The 19,249-nt window shown below is 40.0% G+C and overlaps 1 protein-coding gene across 1 annotated transcript in view; it reads right to left on the bottom strand.

Moving 5' to 3' along the window:
- Positions 1-19,249, bottom strand: part of FYB1 (FYN binding protein 1) — a 2,052,110-nt gene that overhangs the window by 52,026 nt on the left and 1,980,835 nt on the right. Inside the window, exons 17-18 of the mRNA XM_044069852.1 lie at positions 12,904-13,003; positions 12,525-12,687 (exon numbers count right to left, since the gene is read on the bottom strand). Coding sequence (XP_043925787.1) covers positions 12,525-12,687; positions 12,904-13,003 — 263 coding nt within the window. The remainder of the gene's footprint in view (positions 1-12,524; positions 12,688-12,903; positions 13,004-19,249) is intronic.

Here is a 19,249-nt window from a genome sequence, read left to right as displayed (position 1 = left end):
CCCTATCTGCATCAAATAGAATGAGAAATGTTTTATAATAAGACAATAATGTCTATATGCAGGCTGTCGCTGTACCACAGGGTTCTTCAAAGAGGATTTCCTGCCTTCTTGCTGCTTAATTTTCCTTCTTTTATCAACCTTCTGGCACCTTGAACATATTAAATAATTGGCTTGATGCAGTTCTCAGAGCAAGTTGTATATAGTATCTTGCAGTGGGCATTGTTACATCCATGTGAAGTATGTATATTGCTGAGTTACTGTTTGTATCTGATAACGAACACATACCATCTAGGGCTGGATTCAGCACAAAGTGACCTAGGCAGCTGCTTAGGGCTTGGTGCAGGCTGTGGGGTCTGGCCCAACTTGACATTAAAAATGAACAAAAAAAAAAATCCTCCACCAACTTTCATTATCAACCAGAAGTCTTCAGCAGCTTCAGTATTGGAAGCACGTCTGCCTAGAAGCCATTCTCTGCTATGTCAGCCTGGAAACCTGTCTGGTGAGCGGAAAATTTGTTTTTACAACAGCTGCAGGAAAACTGGACAGGAAATATAGCTTTGTTTTATGAGATTCATTTGATTTTTAACAGTGATCAGACCCACTCAGAGCACTGCTTTTTAACTCATGAATGAGATTTGTTTTTAGCACAGGAAATTCAATGAGTAAACTGCAGGAGCTGTAGTCTTTGTGATCATACCCTTTTTCCCTTTGATTTAGCAGCAAGTAATTTTAGCACAGAAGGGACACAAGGTGAAGTTTTTGCAGGGTGTGTGTGTGTGTGTGTGTGTGTGTGTGTGTGTGTGTGTGTGTGTGTGTGTGTGTGTGTGTGTGTGTGTGTGTCTTTTCTGCCTCCAGATTGCCCCCAGTATTGATTTGATTTGAATGTCCTCATTATGATTTACAGAATGCCATCGGTATGGATTTGCCTTCCAGCAGACTGTCCTCCAGGATGCAGAAAAGTCAAGTAAATCAATGGGGGATTACAATTAGTCAGTAATACTAATCAATAAAGTGTCACAGTTATTCTTAATCCGAAAGTAAGAATATTTTTTATTCACCAGGATCACCATCTTTGGGTACAGTCCTTAGTTTCCTTGTTTTGTTGACTGTTGACAGTGTGTTTGTTATCTGTTTGTGAATTAACTGAACAGCATGAAGTCTACAAGTTTGATGTTAACATTTTAATTGTGAATACGTTTTTAATTATCCTTGATTTTTGCAGGCACGTGGGGGTGAAATGCACTTTGTTGGGCTACAACAGTCTTTCTATTGGTTAGTCCAGCTGAGTATGGCTATGAGCTTTTTCTGTAGTGCATGATTCGATTCCCCCAGCCTTTATCTGTCAGTACAAAGCACTTTACCAGACAGTATTCATAGGCTGCTACTGAAAAGAAATGCTGCATCCATTGGACATTCAGTGTGTTTAGTACTTCACTATATGCTGTTTTATTATGAGTTCCTGCACATCTTATAGTCTAATGGACTGCCATATGCATTTTCAGTGAATGTTAGTTTCAAAAGAGTTGTTTGTTTTGTTTAGCAAATGGCTGTCAGTGTTTTTGCTGTAAAATTTGAAATATCAGCTTTAAATCTCTATGATTATTGTTGAAGCAAAAAAGAAAGAAATAGTATGTAAACTGACAGGTTTGAATAGTGTTTTATGGTAACTGAGGAGAGACAGCCAAGTAATTGGATATTGGTATGGCTGCGGGGGAGGCTGTCCATTACCCTTCATAGGGCCCCATTTGATCATGATCTGATTCAGCTACAATTCCCAGTGAGTAACTCCTATGCTTAGCACAAATTTTAGGTGACTGCATTGGTTCCCATGCCATTCAGTTCCTGTGTTTCAGGATGAGTTATCTGATTCTGGGCCTGTATTCAGCTGTGGTTTAAATGTTAAATGTATTACAAGAATATTTTAGAAAGTATTAGCACTTCTTACAGCAATGATTCCAGTACTCAGATAATGCAGATGGTCTGAGCAAACAACCTGGACTCAAAAGACTCTTAAGTATTACAGCAGCTAGCACTTAATTGCTACATTTAGTACATTATTGGTGTGATGACATCAGTTAAATTATTTTTTACTTTTTACTAGGTACAACTTGTTACAATAGTGCACATCCTCTGATAACTGGACACTGTTGTCTGTTGTGAGGTACGTTATTAATTTCACAGATGTATTTTCTAATGAGTATCTAAAAGTATATTTTATTTATTTTTATTTTATTTTATTTTACATTTGTTAACCAGGGGTGTCTGACTGAGCCGAAAAGGCCCTTTTTCAGTAGAGGCCCGGGGAGAAAAGCTCCACATAGAAAAATTACAGATACATTTAGACATGATCAGTATACACACAAATTACAAAAGACATGTTTTTATTTTAAGTACGGTGTTATTATAAGTGACCATACTCTCAGTATTCACCCACTCACACACACTTACTGATTATCAGCTGTCAAATCACATACTCAGCACTCCACATTCCTCTACTGTCCTTAATATCAACTGGTTTAAAATTCTTTCTGTTGCAAAACCTGCCTTTTAACTTTTCACTTCAGAGCTTTATACAGTAAGGTGTACAGCCAAGGCCACATTTAGAGAAATAGTCCAAGCCCTGTCTACTCCCAGATGGAGTTTTAAGGTTGAAAAATTGGAATTAATTGGAAAACTGAAAGGTTGAAATATTGTGCAAAACACACACACTCTTTCTGTCTGTCACTTCCTTTCTCCTTACAGCATCAGAGTTTCTTCCTATCTCTCGTTTTAATCTAATTAATAAAATATATTTTAGTGAAGAAGCTGACCTGCCAAACACCAGAGTCTGTATATATATATATATATATATATATATATATATATATATATGGATGCACTGCAGTATGTTGAGTGTGTGTTTGGTTAGTTGACTGCATATGGTCGACTAAACAGCTGATTAACAGGTGTGTGAGATTATACAATTCCCTGAGCTTTCTAATATGCTCTTACCCATGTTTGTGTGATATCAGAGTTAGTATACATAATTAGCAGGGAGTATGAAGGGTGCAGGGGGACTTGTTACCTACAAAAAAAAAAAGTTTTTGTTTTGTTTTATAATTGTAAATTTTACATGCTGTGAGGCTATTTCTTGTGCATGCATGCTGAAATGCCGATATTGGCATTTTCAACGTTTTTATATCAATGTTTTGCAAGTAGATATTGGGTGTATTCACTCTTAACTACTATGTGTGTGTGTGTGTGTGTGTGTGTGTACATATATATATATATATATATATATATATATATATATATATATATATATATATATGGTACTAGAATGGGTATAGTACACAGGCAGAACATGGCTGCATACGTCACCTCTCAACCATATCAAATTACTCAGTTTTTACCGAGTTTTGGGGTCCAAATGAAGGGGTGCCATGATTCCTGAGTGGCACCCTTTCATTTCCAATTTTTTTCATTTATTTTTTTTAATTTTTTCAAATACCATGCTGTCGGAGCTGACGTCATCACGTGTGTGATGACGTCAGTTCCATCAGGGCTACCAGCCTGTCGGAACTGAGCTCAAGGAGCTCATTTCCAGCTGGTCTGGCTGCAAATGCGAGAGCGAACATCCATTCATTTGAAACAGGGAATTAACAGCAACAGCAGGCCGTTCGTTTTAACAGCAACAGCAGCACTCCATTCATTTGATTTGGACAACACTCACTCACTCGTTTTGGATTACAGGGAAATTAATAGCAGCACTGCATTCATTGATTTAGATGCTTGCTCGTTTTGGATTACAAATGCAGGAATCACTGAACAGCAACCAGGTTTGGATTAACCGAATCAGTGTGTGTGTGTGTGTGTGTGTGTGTGTGTGTGTGTGTGTGTGTGTGTGTGTGTGTGTGTGTGTGTGTGTAAATGCCCCCATGTAATACACCTGGTGGCTAGAGGTATTTTAGGCTCAAACCCTGTAACTTTGGTACAGGTTAAAAAGAGCCTAAAGTCCCTAGCCACCACCATTTCTGAGCTTTGTCCAGATTTGTTGTGCTAAGAGTGAGAACAGGTATGGTGGGAAGTGAGAACAGAATTTGTATTTCCCCATTATTGGCTTTGTTGTTTGTCCAGGCTTTTTGTGCTAAGAGTTGAGAGCTATGGTGAGTGAGAAGTGAGAAATGAATTTGTATTCCCCCATATTGGCTTTTCCCAGGTTTCTTGTGCTAAGAGGTTGAGAGCTATGTTGAGAAGTGAGAACTGAATTCACTAAATGATAGCCATTAAGTTTCAGTCTTCCTATTTTTTAGGAAACTGCTGATTTGGCATAGTGGTATGTTGCTCTGACAGTAGTGCATAGGGCCCTGGGTTCAAGACTTGCCAGTGAAATGCATGGTGGTAACACAACATTTTATTCTAGCAACTTTCCAAAATTATACAAGCAATGGTTAAAATGTGTGCCTGGTAAGTCCCTAGCTACCACCACTTGTGAGCTTTGTCCAGGTTTTTTGTTCTAAGAGTTGAGAGCTATGGTGAGAAGTGAGAACTGAATTTGTATTCCCCATTATTGGCTTTGTTTGTCCAGGTTTTTTGTGCTAAGAGGTTGAGAGCTATGGTGAGAAGTGAGAACTGAATTCACTAAATGATAGCCATTAAGTTTCAGTCTTCCAATTTTTTAGGAAACTACTGATTTGGCATAGTGGTATGTTGCTCTGACTGTAGTGCACAGGGTCCTGGGTTCAAGACTTGCCAGTGACATGCATGGTGGTAACAACATTTTATTCTAGCAACTTTCCAAAATTATACAAGCAATGTTTAAAATGTATCCCTGGTTTTTGACCTTTTGCCGCCCCCAAACTTGAAAATAAATGTGAGAAGCTGTGCAAGATGCCAATGGCTTACACTACTGTCATTCTATTTATAGTCTGGGTATGGAAGTAGACTTTTATGAAGGAAATGTTCTGAATTGGGCAATTTTGTCATTATTGGTTCATGCATTTTGTTTCACTGCCTACAGTACAGCCTACTGGAAAAATGTTCAAACAATAAATTTAAAATGCGCTCTAACAAGTGTGTTGTATTATACAAGGAATATAATTTAAAGTCAGGAAGGTGTATCAAAGAAAAGAACACATATACGTTTCTTGTTTTGTGTGCAAGTGGCCAATGATTTGTAAACGGCCCAAAGGTAATTTTTATCCACCACTGGCCAGATGCATTTTCTTTGGCTGTGGTGTGGGCTTCAATGCTATTTCAATGAATGTGAGTTTTAAGGACAGAGAAGTTTTAATGCCAAGTCGATTTTCATTGAAACAGTATTGCTTTGTTTAGCAGATGTCAAAATAAAATCCATATAATCATTGTAGAAATAAAGCAGTATGCACACATTAGTGTTTATGGTAAATGGGGCAAAGTCACCAGGTAATGGGACATTGGAATAGCTGCAGGGGGGTCAGTGGTGCCGTATTTTGGTTGTCCTTCAGTTTGCGTTTGAAAGTTGATATCCCACAATTCCATTGGAGTGGGTGGGGTTACATACTTATGTATGCAACTTAGATGTTAATCAGCATACAGATTTGTACCTATTTTTTATGGGCCTTGTCCAGATTTTTGATGTTTCCAGGTTGAGAGGTATGCATGGCTGTCATGTGTGAGAAATCTTCATCCTTATGTCTGATATGTGAGGCCCAAAGTCTGACTTGTTTCTGGGAACTTTGCCTGTAGATATTGAAGTACTTGGAGTTTTCATAAAGAATAAAGACATTTAAAAAAGGTATTGATGTATCAATTAGGGTTAATTTCTCCATGCAACAATAAGGATTGGTGAACAGCAGGGTTCGTAACTTTACATCCATGACACTTAGGGTTCATTTCTTCATGCAACAATAAGGATTGGTGAACAGCAGGGTTCGTAACTTTGCATCCATGACACCATCAGCATTCAAGTGCTGTTTTCAGATCTCTAGTATTCAGTCACATCATCTGTTTATATGCAAAATGTTACTGTGTGGTTGAAATGTGTTGCTTATCTAGGAAAAGCTTACTGTATGTATACATGTTGTATAAGCTTGCATGTGCATTTTTATAATATGTGAAATGAGGCACCTTGGTTGTTGTGTCTTTCGGCTTTTCCCAGTTAGGGGTCACCACAGTGGAACTCCAGTCCGCTAATGATTGGCAATAGATTTTTATGTGCTGAGTTGCCGGCCCTGATGCACAAACTTCAACGAAGGTACGCCCATTCACGCATGTCTCTACACAGAAGATGCTCTAGCTGAGAATCAAACAGGCAAACATCTTACTGTGAGGCGACAATGCTACCGCAGCACCACCACCGCAGTAAATGAGGCACCTTGGTGAAGGCAATTTATTTGCATATTCTTTGTTGGGCACAGTAACAAGGAATGAATCAGCACAATTTGTGTTTATGTATATCATACTTATTCTTTTGAATTCAGCCACTAAATGACTAGATATATTTGCTAGTATGGGTCTGGGACATCTGGATGGAACCAGTACTAATTGAGTATGGTGGTATGAGATGCATCCTGTGAACCTGTGCCTGGCATCACCCTTAATCTTAAGATGATTTTACACCATGTTTGAAATGCTAGTGGTTAATATTTATATACATCAGGTGAGGGAAAGTATACTTCTCTAAGTGCCTTATTTCAATGCTGCATGATATGTACACACACACACACACACACACACACACACACACACACACACACACACACACACACACACACACACACACACACACACATATGCATCTAGGCACCTGTTTTATATTTAGAGATCTGACTTTCAGTGTGGTGGAGACTTTGAATATGACTTATTCATACATTGATTGTAAATTATGCAAAGATAAAATAATTGTCATTTCACAGTAATAGTATAAAACTGGGTAGTGGAAGCTGCGGTGGTACAGCGGTAGCATTGTTGCCTCACAGCAAGAGGTTCTCCTGTTCGATTCTCGGCTGGAGTGCCTTCTGTGTGGAGTCTGCATATCCTCCCCTCGGTCGAGTGGCCTCCGAAAGACATGCGTGAATGGGCGTGCCTTTGCTGAAGGTTGGGCGTCAGGATGGTAACTCGGCACCATAAAAATCTACTGCCAATCATTAGCAGACCGGAGTTCCACTGTGGCGACCCCCTAACCGGGAAAAGCCGAAAAGACAAACAAACAAGTATAAAACTGGGTAGTCATTGCATTTTCTTTTCTATATGATGCATTGTTTTGATCTATTGACAACAAGATGCAAATTCATTGAGAGATGTGGGAATATTGTGCTGTTTAACAAATGCATCCAGTAATTTTTAAGCAGTCACAAATTCATGGCTGATGTTTCCACATTTGGCATTGTATATCGTCATTCTTCATGGAATAGTTAGGCAATGGTAATTATGGATAGCCTCAAAATGAGTCCGATTTCAAAGCAATAATGCCTAATAAATTTCATGAGTTTTACTGCACCATGTTTTGCATCAGTGTTAATTAAGTCTATCTTCATAATACAGAAGAATGGCCCTTTGATTGTGTCCCAGGTGGCCAGGGTTCTATTAGAAGCTCTGACACTGGAAGAGCAATACCGGAAGAGGGTGGAGAGAAGGGGCATGGCCTGTTCACCTCTCCTAGGAGGAGAGTAGAGTTTGTGTGAACAATTAAGCACATGGGGCAGTGCAGTCTCCATTATGAATACTGGACTTCAAGCTTAGCAATCATTTTTATGTTTTTTCATCCTACTTAGGTTTTTAGTTGTATATCTATATACATGTTCATACATATTATGATTTGTTTTTGACACACAAACCTGATAAAGTATTTATTTGATATGAAAGCGATCTTTGTTAAAAGTTGTATATTTATTAATATTTATTCTGGCAGATCTTTTTGTTAGTCAGTTTCTTAATTAATAAAGTTTTGATTAGTTGGTTAGCCTATACAAAGTGTTAATAAACTGGCCTTAGATTGTAATTTGTCTCTAGCTTTCTAGTTTCAGTTTTAGGTAGCACAGTCTCTGATTACACTATGGTGTTAAGGGGGTAGGGGCACTTTGCTAAAGGAATGATTTTAATGCTTTTATTGCTGTTAACAGGACCGCCATCTGTAACTACTCCCTTGCTCCAAACAACCTGATTATACATAAATAAGGAATGATTTTGATTCTTTTCATTATACTCAACTAGGATGGCTTGTTTGTGTGTTTCAATAAAGGATATTCCGTTTTTAACTCATCTGTGGACTACCTAAAATTTTCTATTTGATTGTTTTATAGCACGTATTTTACAGTTATATTTTGCAGTTCGATTTTTATTAAGTGAACTAAGTGCATAACATAATTTAGGAAGTGAACATCACACCCCTGACACTGCGAAGTTTCTTCTTGGTTTGTATAATGAAAAAAAATCTTCAACTTGATTTTCCTTTTTATTGGTAGTTTGTGTGAATAAAACCTTATTGTAGTACACCTCTTGTGAAGAAAGGACAAAAAGAAAATAATTAGACATGAGGTCAGAGAAGAAAACAACAAAGAAAAGCGTAATGTATAATGACAGTTTTTCTGTAATGTTACTATTTTTGATTCTGGGGGAAGTGGGTCATGGAACATGGCCTTTTTTCTATTACAGAATGTTGCATCTATGATAATACTGATAACTGCGTACAATCAGAGATCATTAAGGTGGACATAGGACTGATAAAATAGGAGTAGCTACATTATGGAAGACTTAGTCTTCCAACAATAGTTCACTACAAGGTGGTAAATGGTCTGTTTCATCAAAGTAGTTCAGTTCAGTCCAAGATTAATGCAGAAAGGAAATACTTTTGTTTCAACAGAGGGGTGATCTTGGGATTCATTTTAATTATTCCAGTGATCTTGGTGGCAGAGCACTATATATGGGAGGGATGTATATGGGCAGAGATCGCTTTCTAAAAGAAAAAGTATTGAATTTGACCCTCATGGTACTTTTCTTTGGATAGTGGAAATCTGAAGAAGCACATTCACTGATTGCAGTTGTAGCTTACTGTTCTGTATTCGGATAAAACATTTATAGAAATATATTTACTTGGGTAGACTGTTCAAACAATATAGCTATGGAAACATCCCTGAGAATACTATCCCCCCCAAAAGCTTTTACTTGGTAAAAGCAATATAATTTTTTTTTGTTATATTGGGTTTCTTCTTCTCCATTCTATCCATACCCCCTGCAACTAAATCAACTTCAAGATTACAGCAACACAGAAAAATAAATTATATTGCCTTTATGGCAGTCTTGTACTGGATGGGTTATTTTTGCTACTCTGAGTTGTTTTCACAGTGCTGCATTTATATGATTGCTATGTGAAAAAAGCATTTCTGAATAATACTACTACCGCCATATTCTGACTGTCCATTTTACACTAATTTGTATTACTTTTTATGTACCACTCGCTTGGAAAGCCAAGGGTCTCTTTTTGTTGTGGAACATGCAATTACATATATGTGTGTGCCTGCCCTATTGCACCAAAATGACATAACTGTTATTTTCAGCAGCTGTGTTCATTTAAGCATGGAGTGGAAGTTGGTAGAAACAAATCTGGAAACCACATAATTTTAGACAGTTTGCTCATTGACAATGTAATATATTATCAGGCAGTTTTGTTTTTTTTATATAACATCTAGATGTATATCAAATGCTGCCCTAAAGGTGCTATGACTTTACAGAGGTGTGTAATTCTCTTTGGAGCTGTACTGTGATCAGTAGTGGATTATGTGTACCTTGGGCCCTAGGTGGTACCATGCTCACTAAGAAATGTATGTCAAGTTTCACTCAAATACATAGTTACCACAATAAACTATATCCATTTTTCTCACATAAATGTATACTAGTTTTGCATATCTAGATTAATGACTTTAAAATGAGCATATGAAAACAGAAGTTACTTTCATCCATATATGTCTTCCCTCCTCCTACCCAGCAGTTATCGACACTTTCAACTAATTATACCTCAGACTTCTGAGTCTGATAAAAAATAATGGCCAGTCATATATTTCAAGTTTGTTTTGCACGGTCACATAGTGTCTACGGTAATGTTTTCCAGCTTACTTCCCATAGATGCCCCATAGTCCTGTAAAATCAGACCAAATACAGCTTACATTGAGTAGATGACTAGAGGACAACTTACTTTCATCCACATATAGATCAGCCCTCCCACTCCCACCCAATAGTTATAGCCACATTGCTAACAGGGTACACCTCAAATATTTGATTGTGATAAAAATAATGACTACAGTAAAACTCAGTAACCAGTGTAACCACAATAAAGTATCACAACTTGATTTCATACAAATGCACATTAGTCCTGAAAACCCAGATTAGTAATTGTTTAAAACAAGCACATAAAAGAGGGATAAGATGCTTTCATCCACAGACAGTCCCCACCCCACCCAGCAGTTGTATCCACTGTGTAGATTATGTATACCTTAGATGAATGACTGTGGTGAAAACTAATAGACACACAGTAACTGTAGTTCATGTTCATTTCACACAAACAGTAATCACTAATGTTATTCTAACATACTTCACAAAAATTGCATTTGTCCTGAAAAGGCAGAATAATGTCCAAACAACAGCAGTTTGTCATTTTCATCTAGAAACAGCCTGAGCCCAGCAATTCTAGCTATTATGTTGTCTGTAAAGATTTCAGATGTACCACTGTAATAAAATAAGGCAGAATAAAATAAAGGTCACCCAATGTATTTCATTCAGCATTATAAAACAATGAAAGACAATATAGTGGAAATCATAGGTGACACAATAATTTTAATAAAATAATTGTCTATTTTATTAAAATTATTGCTTATATTGCCTGTAATTTCCAACATAATTTTATTTTGTTTATGTTTTGGTGTATTACTTCTTTAATTGGCTTTATAAGCCACACAGCCTATAACTCTCAACCTTTTAACACATGAATCAGGGACAAAAGCCCAAAATAATCAGGGTACAAAGGCCTAAAATGAAAAATATATTTTAAATATTGCTTTTACGTACTTAGATAGCATCCAGAACAACATCTTTGGCATTAGTATGGATTTATTAAAGCATAAGAACTCTGGAATGCAAATGTCTGCCATTATTTATTGATTGTAATCTTCAATACTTTGCCTAAAAAGACACATTTCACAAGGAACAGACCAAAAATATGAGTCAAAGTCAAGGATGTTATGCACACAGCTGCTCGCAAGCAAATGCAGTCCTAAATATTTTGCTAGACAGCCACAGATATTACAGATAGACATTCAAAATTGGAGTCAAAATTAGGGTGAGACAGTTGAAAGTGATGATGCAGTATTGTCCAGTCCTACCAACTTTACAAGAAAAAGGCCAGAAATATGAAGCAAAATCAAGAACAGTTGCAAAGCTGTCCATTGACAATCCTTCATCAGGTGCATATGTTTTGCAGGGTCTATATTATCTTGTCAAAAGATGTGTTCAGCAAACACGTCTTCATTGACAATTAAACAGTGAACCCTGTAATTGCCGAACGGCCACATCAGCGACTTTTTTCCCAGGGGAAAAAGCGCTTGGCCGTTATCAGGGATTTGCCCTTTCCCCCACTGTAGTGTGATCTCAGAGTTGGTATATTTAGTTGGGGGGGGTGGGGAAGCTTCACCCCCCCACTTTGTAGGGTTTGAATGTTTGTTATTTGTTTATTACTTTACTTCCTGAAAAGCCCCAAACAACTACTCCAGCAGGTCCCAGTTTCATACTGCCACTGCCTCCACTGCACCGTACAGTCTCACTTACACTGCCCAGCCCCAAAAGGGCACCACACAGACCCCTTCTCAACACTACAGCTACAACCCAGGTGAACAGATAACAGGCTATCAGGGCCAGTTCTATCTGGATTCAGTGGCACACATGCAAAGCTGCAGTATGTTTTCTTGGCTCTAACACAAAAAGGAAAGATAAGTATGCTTAGTCTACAGCACAACACATCTCCTTTCATGCTGCTTTGCCATAAAGTGGCATATGCTCACTGTCAATATTTTATCTGGTTTTCTGCCAGTTTTAATGGAAAAATTATATTGCAACTGCATCTCCAACCAACTATCATGTCCTTAGTGTAATATTAGCCCTCCATCTATACCAGCAAGGTACACAAGTCCACAAATAGATTGGTCAATGCTCTCCTAAGGGTCAGTGCAGTTAAAAAAATCACTTTCCCTTCCAACACTGGAAATACAGCTAAGTGCTGAAGGAGTTCTGCATATTGTTTTTTTCTAGTTCATATTATTTTTTAGGTAATGAAACACAACATATCTTTACTTACAAAAATAAGATAGGAAAAATGTTTGTGGCATGCCAGCACTCCTCTCCTTCTTTTTCCATTGGCTCCCCTGGAGCTGTGTGCTCCGGGTGGCCACCTGAATCTCCCCTATTATAATTTGCCACTGACTTTGATATGGAAACCAGTTACTCTGGGAAAAATAAACATATTTCCAATAGCTATTAGCCAAGAAAATTTTACTCACAACAAAAAAAATCAAACTTACATTTTCCGTCATCATTCCTGCACAGCAGTTTGACTGAATCTGTTTCCTGAATCACTTCCAGTGCTTCCCCTCCCTTTATTGGAAGGTCTTTGCCACTCCATTTTTTGTTTGCTATACTTGGAACAACTTGTACCACCCGTAGCACTTTTATTTCACCATCAAACTGAAGAAGGAAATAATCAAAAACATAATAAGGACAATCTGAAGAATAATGCAGTTGTGATATCAGTACTTTACATTTTACAGAAAGGATTGTATGTATATTCAACACCAAAATTTCTTTCAAATCTATATAAAAAATCCACGTAAAACTCAACAGATGACAAAGCATGCTACTTTAGTCATAACATTCAGTAAAGAGATACTCATTGCTACTTACTTTAAACTTTTTCTTAAATTCTTTCTCTTCCTTTTCAATCTTCTTAAGTCTTTTGGGGTCTTTTTCGTCACCTTTTCCTTTTCCACCTTTTCTCCCTGAGCTGTAATTGTTGATTTTAAAAGCAATTAAACATTTACAACTTTAGTGATTTTCTAAACTGACAGATCTATAATAAGACACATGAACAGATAAGGCAGAAAAGAAAATGACAACTCAAGCACATTGCAGTTAGGCAAGAGGATTAAAGCTTTGTACTCTTAATAAGTCAATTCCCTCAGCCTCTGTTTTCCCACTGTGAATAAATCACTTAGCCAGGATCTTCCAAAATGAGCCTGAAAAAAAAATGCCCACCCTGGCTAACAAATAACCACAAACTACAGCTAGATAAATAAATGTATGTTGGCTACACTGAGTTCTCATTCTTAATTCTGGTACCATGCTGCAAACTCAAATAACCATTGATAGCTTCATTATACACAAATTATCCTCTCTTCTATCCATCAATAAATCAACTAACATTATCTGTATTAGTATATAAATACTAATAAGTACATTAAAGTTATCCTTATTAGTCAATGGCAAGCACTGTGAGTTTGACTCCTTTTCAAGTTGGAACTTAACTCTATAAATACTGCAAGAACAAGTAATTTGTGTAATATACATTTCGATATGTACCACAAAGGCTAAAGTATATGCATACCTGACACCATAACACACAGAGTGAGCAGCATTTGTATTGGCTATCAAGGAAGAGAAACCAGTTATATAACACAAAAAGGGGCAGGCTGCACTTATTACTTTTGTGACCTAGAACAAATCTCTGCAGTGTAGTCTTACATTTTACCCACAATGCCTTTATGCATGCCCAGCCAGTATCCAAAATAAGTGGGAAAACCTCTCAGTGTGGCTGACACTTGTAGAAATAAAATCAACTTATTTGAAAACAAGACCGCTGCCCAGTCTCACAGTATCACTTCTGCAAGTTTTGTAAGTTTGTATGCTCAGTCGCTCTTCATCCATGCCTTCAGTTAAAGAAAACCATTCTAATTATTTGTTCTCTGATGAAACTGAGAAATTGTTCACCTTTCTCATTTCTTCAATACCTGGCCAACTATGCCACTACAGGCCCACCAACCCACACCTTCATCTCATCCATAATTATCCTGCAGATTTGCAGAACCATCATATTCACTGAATAGTAAACAAATATGCCATGTTCTAAGCTGAACTGTTTTAAGTGGTACACCATCTTTCAGTATGCTTTCTGAGTACAGAGTATTTCACAGAAAATTTAACCTATTCACAGTGACTTAGAAAGTCTTTCAAAATGAAAGTTCCTTGTTTTCACTATGCAGTCTGTGGTACCCCTGCCTCATGAACATTACCAGTCATACTCTCATATTTTACCTTAGACAGTGGTTCCATTACTATAATGAAAAACGAAGTTATGTCTTACCATAATGTTCCATCTGTGTTGTACATCTTTATTCATTCATTACTGTTAGGACTTCAGTTCTATCTTCAGAACCGACACGGCCGTTACAAAGCTCACACCAGCCAAAAACTCTCAGCTAAGACCTACCCACAATGCCCCTCTCATAGTCTCTTCAGATCGAGTTTGCACACCATTATAGTATAGAAGTAATAATAGTGAGGCTCTGTCTGAGCAGATACCTTAACTAAAAGGAAATACTAAAGTCCACCAGGAGTCCAGGCAGGGGGAAGGAGGGCGGGAAGTAATGAATGAATAAAGATCTACAACATAGATGGAACGTTATGGTAAGACATAACTTCTTTATCTGGTGTAAATCTTTATTCAATTCTTACTGTTAGGACCAAGTCCCCAGCTACTTGAGTCATGGATGGCCCTAAGGAAGAACATTCCTGAGCACCATAGAACCAAAAGATGCTCGTCCCCTGGAGGCCAGATCCAATTTGTAATTAGTGATAAAGGTATGAGGTCTTGCCCAAGTGGCTGCTGTGCAGATATCATCCATAGAGGCTCTGGAATGAAAAGCCACTGAAGTAGCCATCGAGCTAGTAGAGTGAGCCTTTATTCTGGAAGGTAAAGACACTTTGTCCTGATGGTAGATGAAAGTAATGGCATTTCTGAGCCAAGAGATAAAGTCATTTTGGAAACAGGCTTACCCAATCTGGGCCCTGGAAAGGCCATAAACAATTGATCCGTTTTCTTGAAAGATTTAGTTTTGTCCAAGAAGAAACAAAGTTGCCTATGAATATCGAGGGTATGCAGAAGCTATTCCTCTCTATTTGAATGATGAGGAAAGAAAACCGGCAGGTCAGTAGATTGATTAATGGAAAAAACAGAAATGACCTTGGGCAAAAAGGAGGGGTCAGTATGTAGGGACACTCTTTCCCTTTGAAAAATCAAGTAAGATCTCTTGACACTCAAGGCCTGCAACTCAGATACTCTTCTCGCTGAGATAAGGGCTACTAGATGCAGACTTTTCCAAGACAAAAATTTTATATCACAGGAGTTAGAAGACTCGAAGGGAGAACTTAATAACTGAAGCACCAAAGTCAAGTCATATGGCTCTATAGGAGGTTTGACCGGAGGTTTAATATGTAATATTGCTTTCATGAAGGTCTTGCACAGTCGGTGTGACATAACAGATGAATTGTCAATTCCATTGTGAAAATTTGCAATAGCTGCTAAATGCACCGTAATTGTTGATGCTGAAGCTCCTGCGTGCAAAAGGGTAGTCAGGTATTGTAGGATCTTCTGAATAGGCATGGAAAAGGGATCTATGTTATGTTCTTTGGCCCCTCTAGAGGACCCAGTCCACTTACTAGAATAAATTTTTCTGGTGGAAGGTTTGTGCGAAGCCAGAAGAATCTCGCGAACAGGCGATGAAATATCAGGTAGCCTGCTAATCATCTGAAGTGGAGTGAACTTGAGGCTGTGGAGATTTGGGTGAATCAGTCCCTGAGGATGAGACAGCAGACTTTGGGATTGATCCAGGATCCACAAGCTGTGAATCAGTTGAGGCCATAGGAAAGGGAACCAGACTTGACGGGGTCAATAAGGGGCAATGTGGATAACTTTGCTTCTCAACCTTTGAGCTTTCTGGAGGAATTTTGGGATGAGGGGAAATGGGGGAAAGGCATACAGCAGACCCGGGGGCCAATCGTGCATCAGAGCATCCCTCAGTGACTCTGCCTGAGGGGGATCAGGGCAAAATAGCTTCTGGATTTGTTGTTTAGGGGAGAAGCGAACAGGTTGCAGCAAGGGCTGCCCCAATGGCGGAAGATCTGATCTGCTATTATAGGATTGCGGGACCACTCGTGAGGCATCAGAATGTTCCTGCTCAGATTGTCCGCAATAATATTGGAACTCCGGGGAATGTGCGTTGCTATGAGAAAGCGGTTGGAAGCCATCACCCAACACTAAATTCTCATGGTTTCCCGACACAGGGGGTAAGACCTGGTTCTGCCTTGTTTGTTGATATACCAAACGACTGACATGTTGTCCGATTGAATTGCAGTAATCCCGGAAGGAAGGGATGTGTGAAACTCTTGGAATGCTAAGAGAACTGCCCACAATTCCAGAACATTTATGTGCAAATTGGCCTCCATGGGGGACCAGCTTCCTTGGACTGTCTTTCCCTGGAAATGTCCCCCCAACCCTAACAGAGAAGTGTCCGTGGTCACTGTGGTCCTGGGCTGGGGGAGATAGAACGGTCGACACCAAAGATTTGATTCTACCATCATCCACCAAAGCATCTGTTTCTTGCAAAGATTTGTAAGGTGTATCATGTGGTTGAGTGGGTGAGTTAATATCGACCATTGTGATGAGAGGAGCCACTGCAATAGTCTCATGTGCAACCTCGCCAGTGGTACCAAGGTAATGGTTGCTGCCATAGAGCCCAATAGTTGTAGTACAAGGCGTGCTGGTACAAATGTCTGTGGGAGGAGGACTTGAATCTGGTTTCTTATTTTTGAAAGCCTGTGAGAAGGGGGGGAAGATTGACAGGACATTGTGTCGAAGATCTCTCTAATGTATTTCAGTGTTCTTGATGGAGACATGTGCGATTTGTCCATGTTGATCATGATACCTAGGTGAAGGGCAAGGCCTTGAGTATAAGAGAGACTGTGAATGAGAAGATCCCTGGATGTGGCAGAAAGGAGTCAATCATCTAGATATGATCCTTGTAGTCAGAGATGAGCTACTGCGACTGCCATGCATTTGGTGAACACTCAGGGGGCTGTTGAGAGACCAAAGGGCAGTACCCTGAACTGGTAATGATTGGCTCCCAGCCAGAAGCGGAAAAAACTCCGAGAGCATTTGTCTATCTTTATGTGGTAATATGCATCCTGGAGGTCTGTAGAGCACATCCAGTTGTCCTTCCCCAGAAAGGGAAGAATGGACTGTATTGTGACCATCCAGAATTTTGGAGGTTTGATGAATTTGTTTAGTAAACTGAGATCCAGGATTGGTCTCCAGTCCCCTGTCTTTTTTGGCACTAAAAATAACCTTGAGTAAAAGCCGGATCCTCTTTGTTCTGGTGGGACCGGTTGGATGACTCTTTTTCTTAGCAACTTTTCGAATTCTAAGGCTGCAACTTCCCTCTGACTGGGTGGGATGACGGGGATTCATTTCACAGGTCTGAGGGTGAGGTTGAAAGGGATATGATAGCCTCTGGATATTATCCTCTGCACCCACGCATCCATTGTTATGAGTTGCCAGACCTGTAGGTGCAGGGAAAATCGATCCCCGACTGCTTTCAGAGGAAAGCAATTGGGCTGCTATTCAGTAGCACTGGAAGGGTCTGCCAGAGAAGGAATCTCTAGCACCCTGGTTACACGGACCCCCTCTGCACTCAATGAGGCATCTTCCAAATGAGTTGACTCCTCTGCCCCGGGGGAGATTTTTCATCACGAGTGTCACGAAAAGATCCTTGGGACGTCTTGAACCACAATTTTCCTCCCCTCTGATTCCTGGAGTAGGACCTCTGGGGGGGTGGAAAAACGTATGCCCACAGCAGACAAGGTCTTTCCTTCCTTCTCACAATGTGAAAGTGTGTCTCTTACTTTGGTACCAAAAAGGGAAGACTCGTCAACAGGCGCGTTGACAAAGGAAGATTAAAAGGGGTCCGCGAAGTCACACAAATGCATCCAAGCATGTCTTCTCATAAGGATGCCCGATGCGGCTGCTTAAGCTGCCCACCTCTGTAGAGTGAGAAATCAAGTGCATTGAGGAGTGCGAGATTGATTCTAAGGTAACTAGCTGAGAGGCAACAGTATCATGCACCTCCTCAGGCAGTACCTCCATCAAAGAGGCAGACATTTCAGAAATTAGGTCTCTTAGAGGCAAGTAAAGTGTGCCAGGCAATTCAGCAACTGGATGGCAAAGGTCACTGAAGCATAGGTCCACCTCCCCAGTCTGTCCATAGCCCGAGACTCCCTGTTCGGGGGATGAACAGTGGAGCTATCTTCCACCAGTTCCTTCTTGGTGGCCGCCCCCACAACCATGGAATCGACTACCAGTTGTTTGGACCAATTGGGCTGGTCTTCCGGGGGTTGCAAAATTTTATCTGGCCTCCGGGGGATGGGTTCTCTGTTGTCTGGGGCCTTCCAGGCACACTGCATAATAAGTCAAATGAGCTCATCTGCAGATGGGGTCACCCAGGAAGTAGATGGCTGTGCATGAAAAGCCTGCAAGAACACCGATTCCTCTGAAGAAGGGTTGGAGGGCTTCCGGTCTCCACTCTGCTTGAGGATCTTGAGAATGTCTCCAAATGAGACATCTTCTGGGGGAGACCGTGAGGACCCTTCTCCCTCATCGCAATTGGTGTCTTCAGTGATGGATTCCTTAGGGGAATCAAGATGCTTCCTCTTGCAAAGTTTCTTCCGGGGTGGCTCCCCAGTGGGATCTTCTGAGGAGGACTCCAGAGAGAGGATTCCCTTGGAGGGCAAGCCTTGTGGCTCCCATGCTTGAGGTTCCAGAATAGAGGGAGGTTCTGGTTCCGATGCCAGTGGTGTCAACTGCGAGCCTGTTGAAGCAAGGACCCTCTCCATCACCTGGAAACAGGCCCACATGAGGAGGGATGGGAGCCTGGAACCGAGAAGGACAACCTCGGAACCGGGGTCACACCCCACCCTGAGGAGCTTGCCTCCAGGTGAGGAGCTCCGAGAGGACCGGCAGCTGCTGGGGGAGCTGTGGCTGTAGACAGCGCCACAGAAAAAATCTGCGACAAACTAGGTGCCATGGTACAGACAGTCCAGTCATTGTTCTGAGAGTGCCCCAGTTCCAAAGGACCCATGGCGCCAAGAGTAATTGGTGCCAACAAGGAAGCCTCCACTGTCAGCACCAAGACACTATGTA

Source organism: Protopterus annectens, chromosome 1.part0 (assembly GCF_019279795.1).
Source record: "Protopterus annectens isolate FY-2018-M chromosome 1.part0, PAN1.0, whole genome shotgun sequence".
In the NCBI taxonomy this organism is placed as follows: domain Eukaryota; kingdom Metazoa; phylum Chordata; order Ceratodontiformes; family Protopteridae; genus Protopterus; species Protopterus annectens.
Note: the sequence above shows the minus strand (reverse complement) of the source record. Positions and strands in the feature narration are given on the sequence as shown.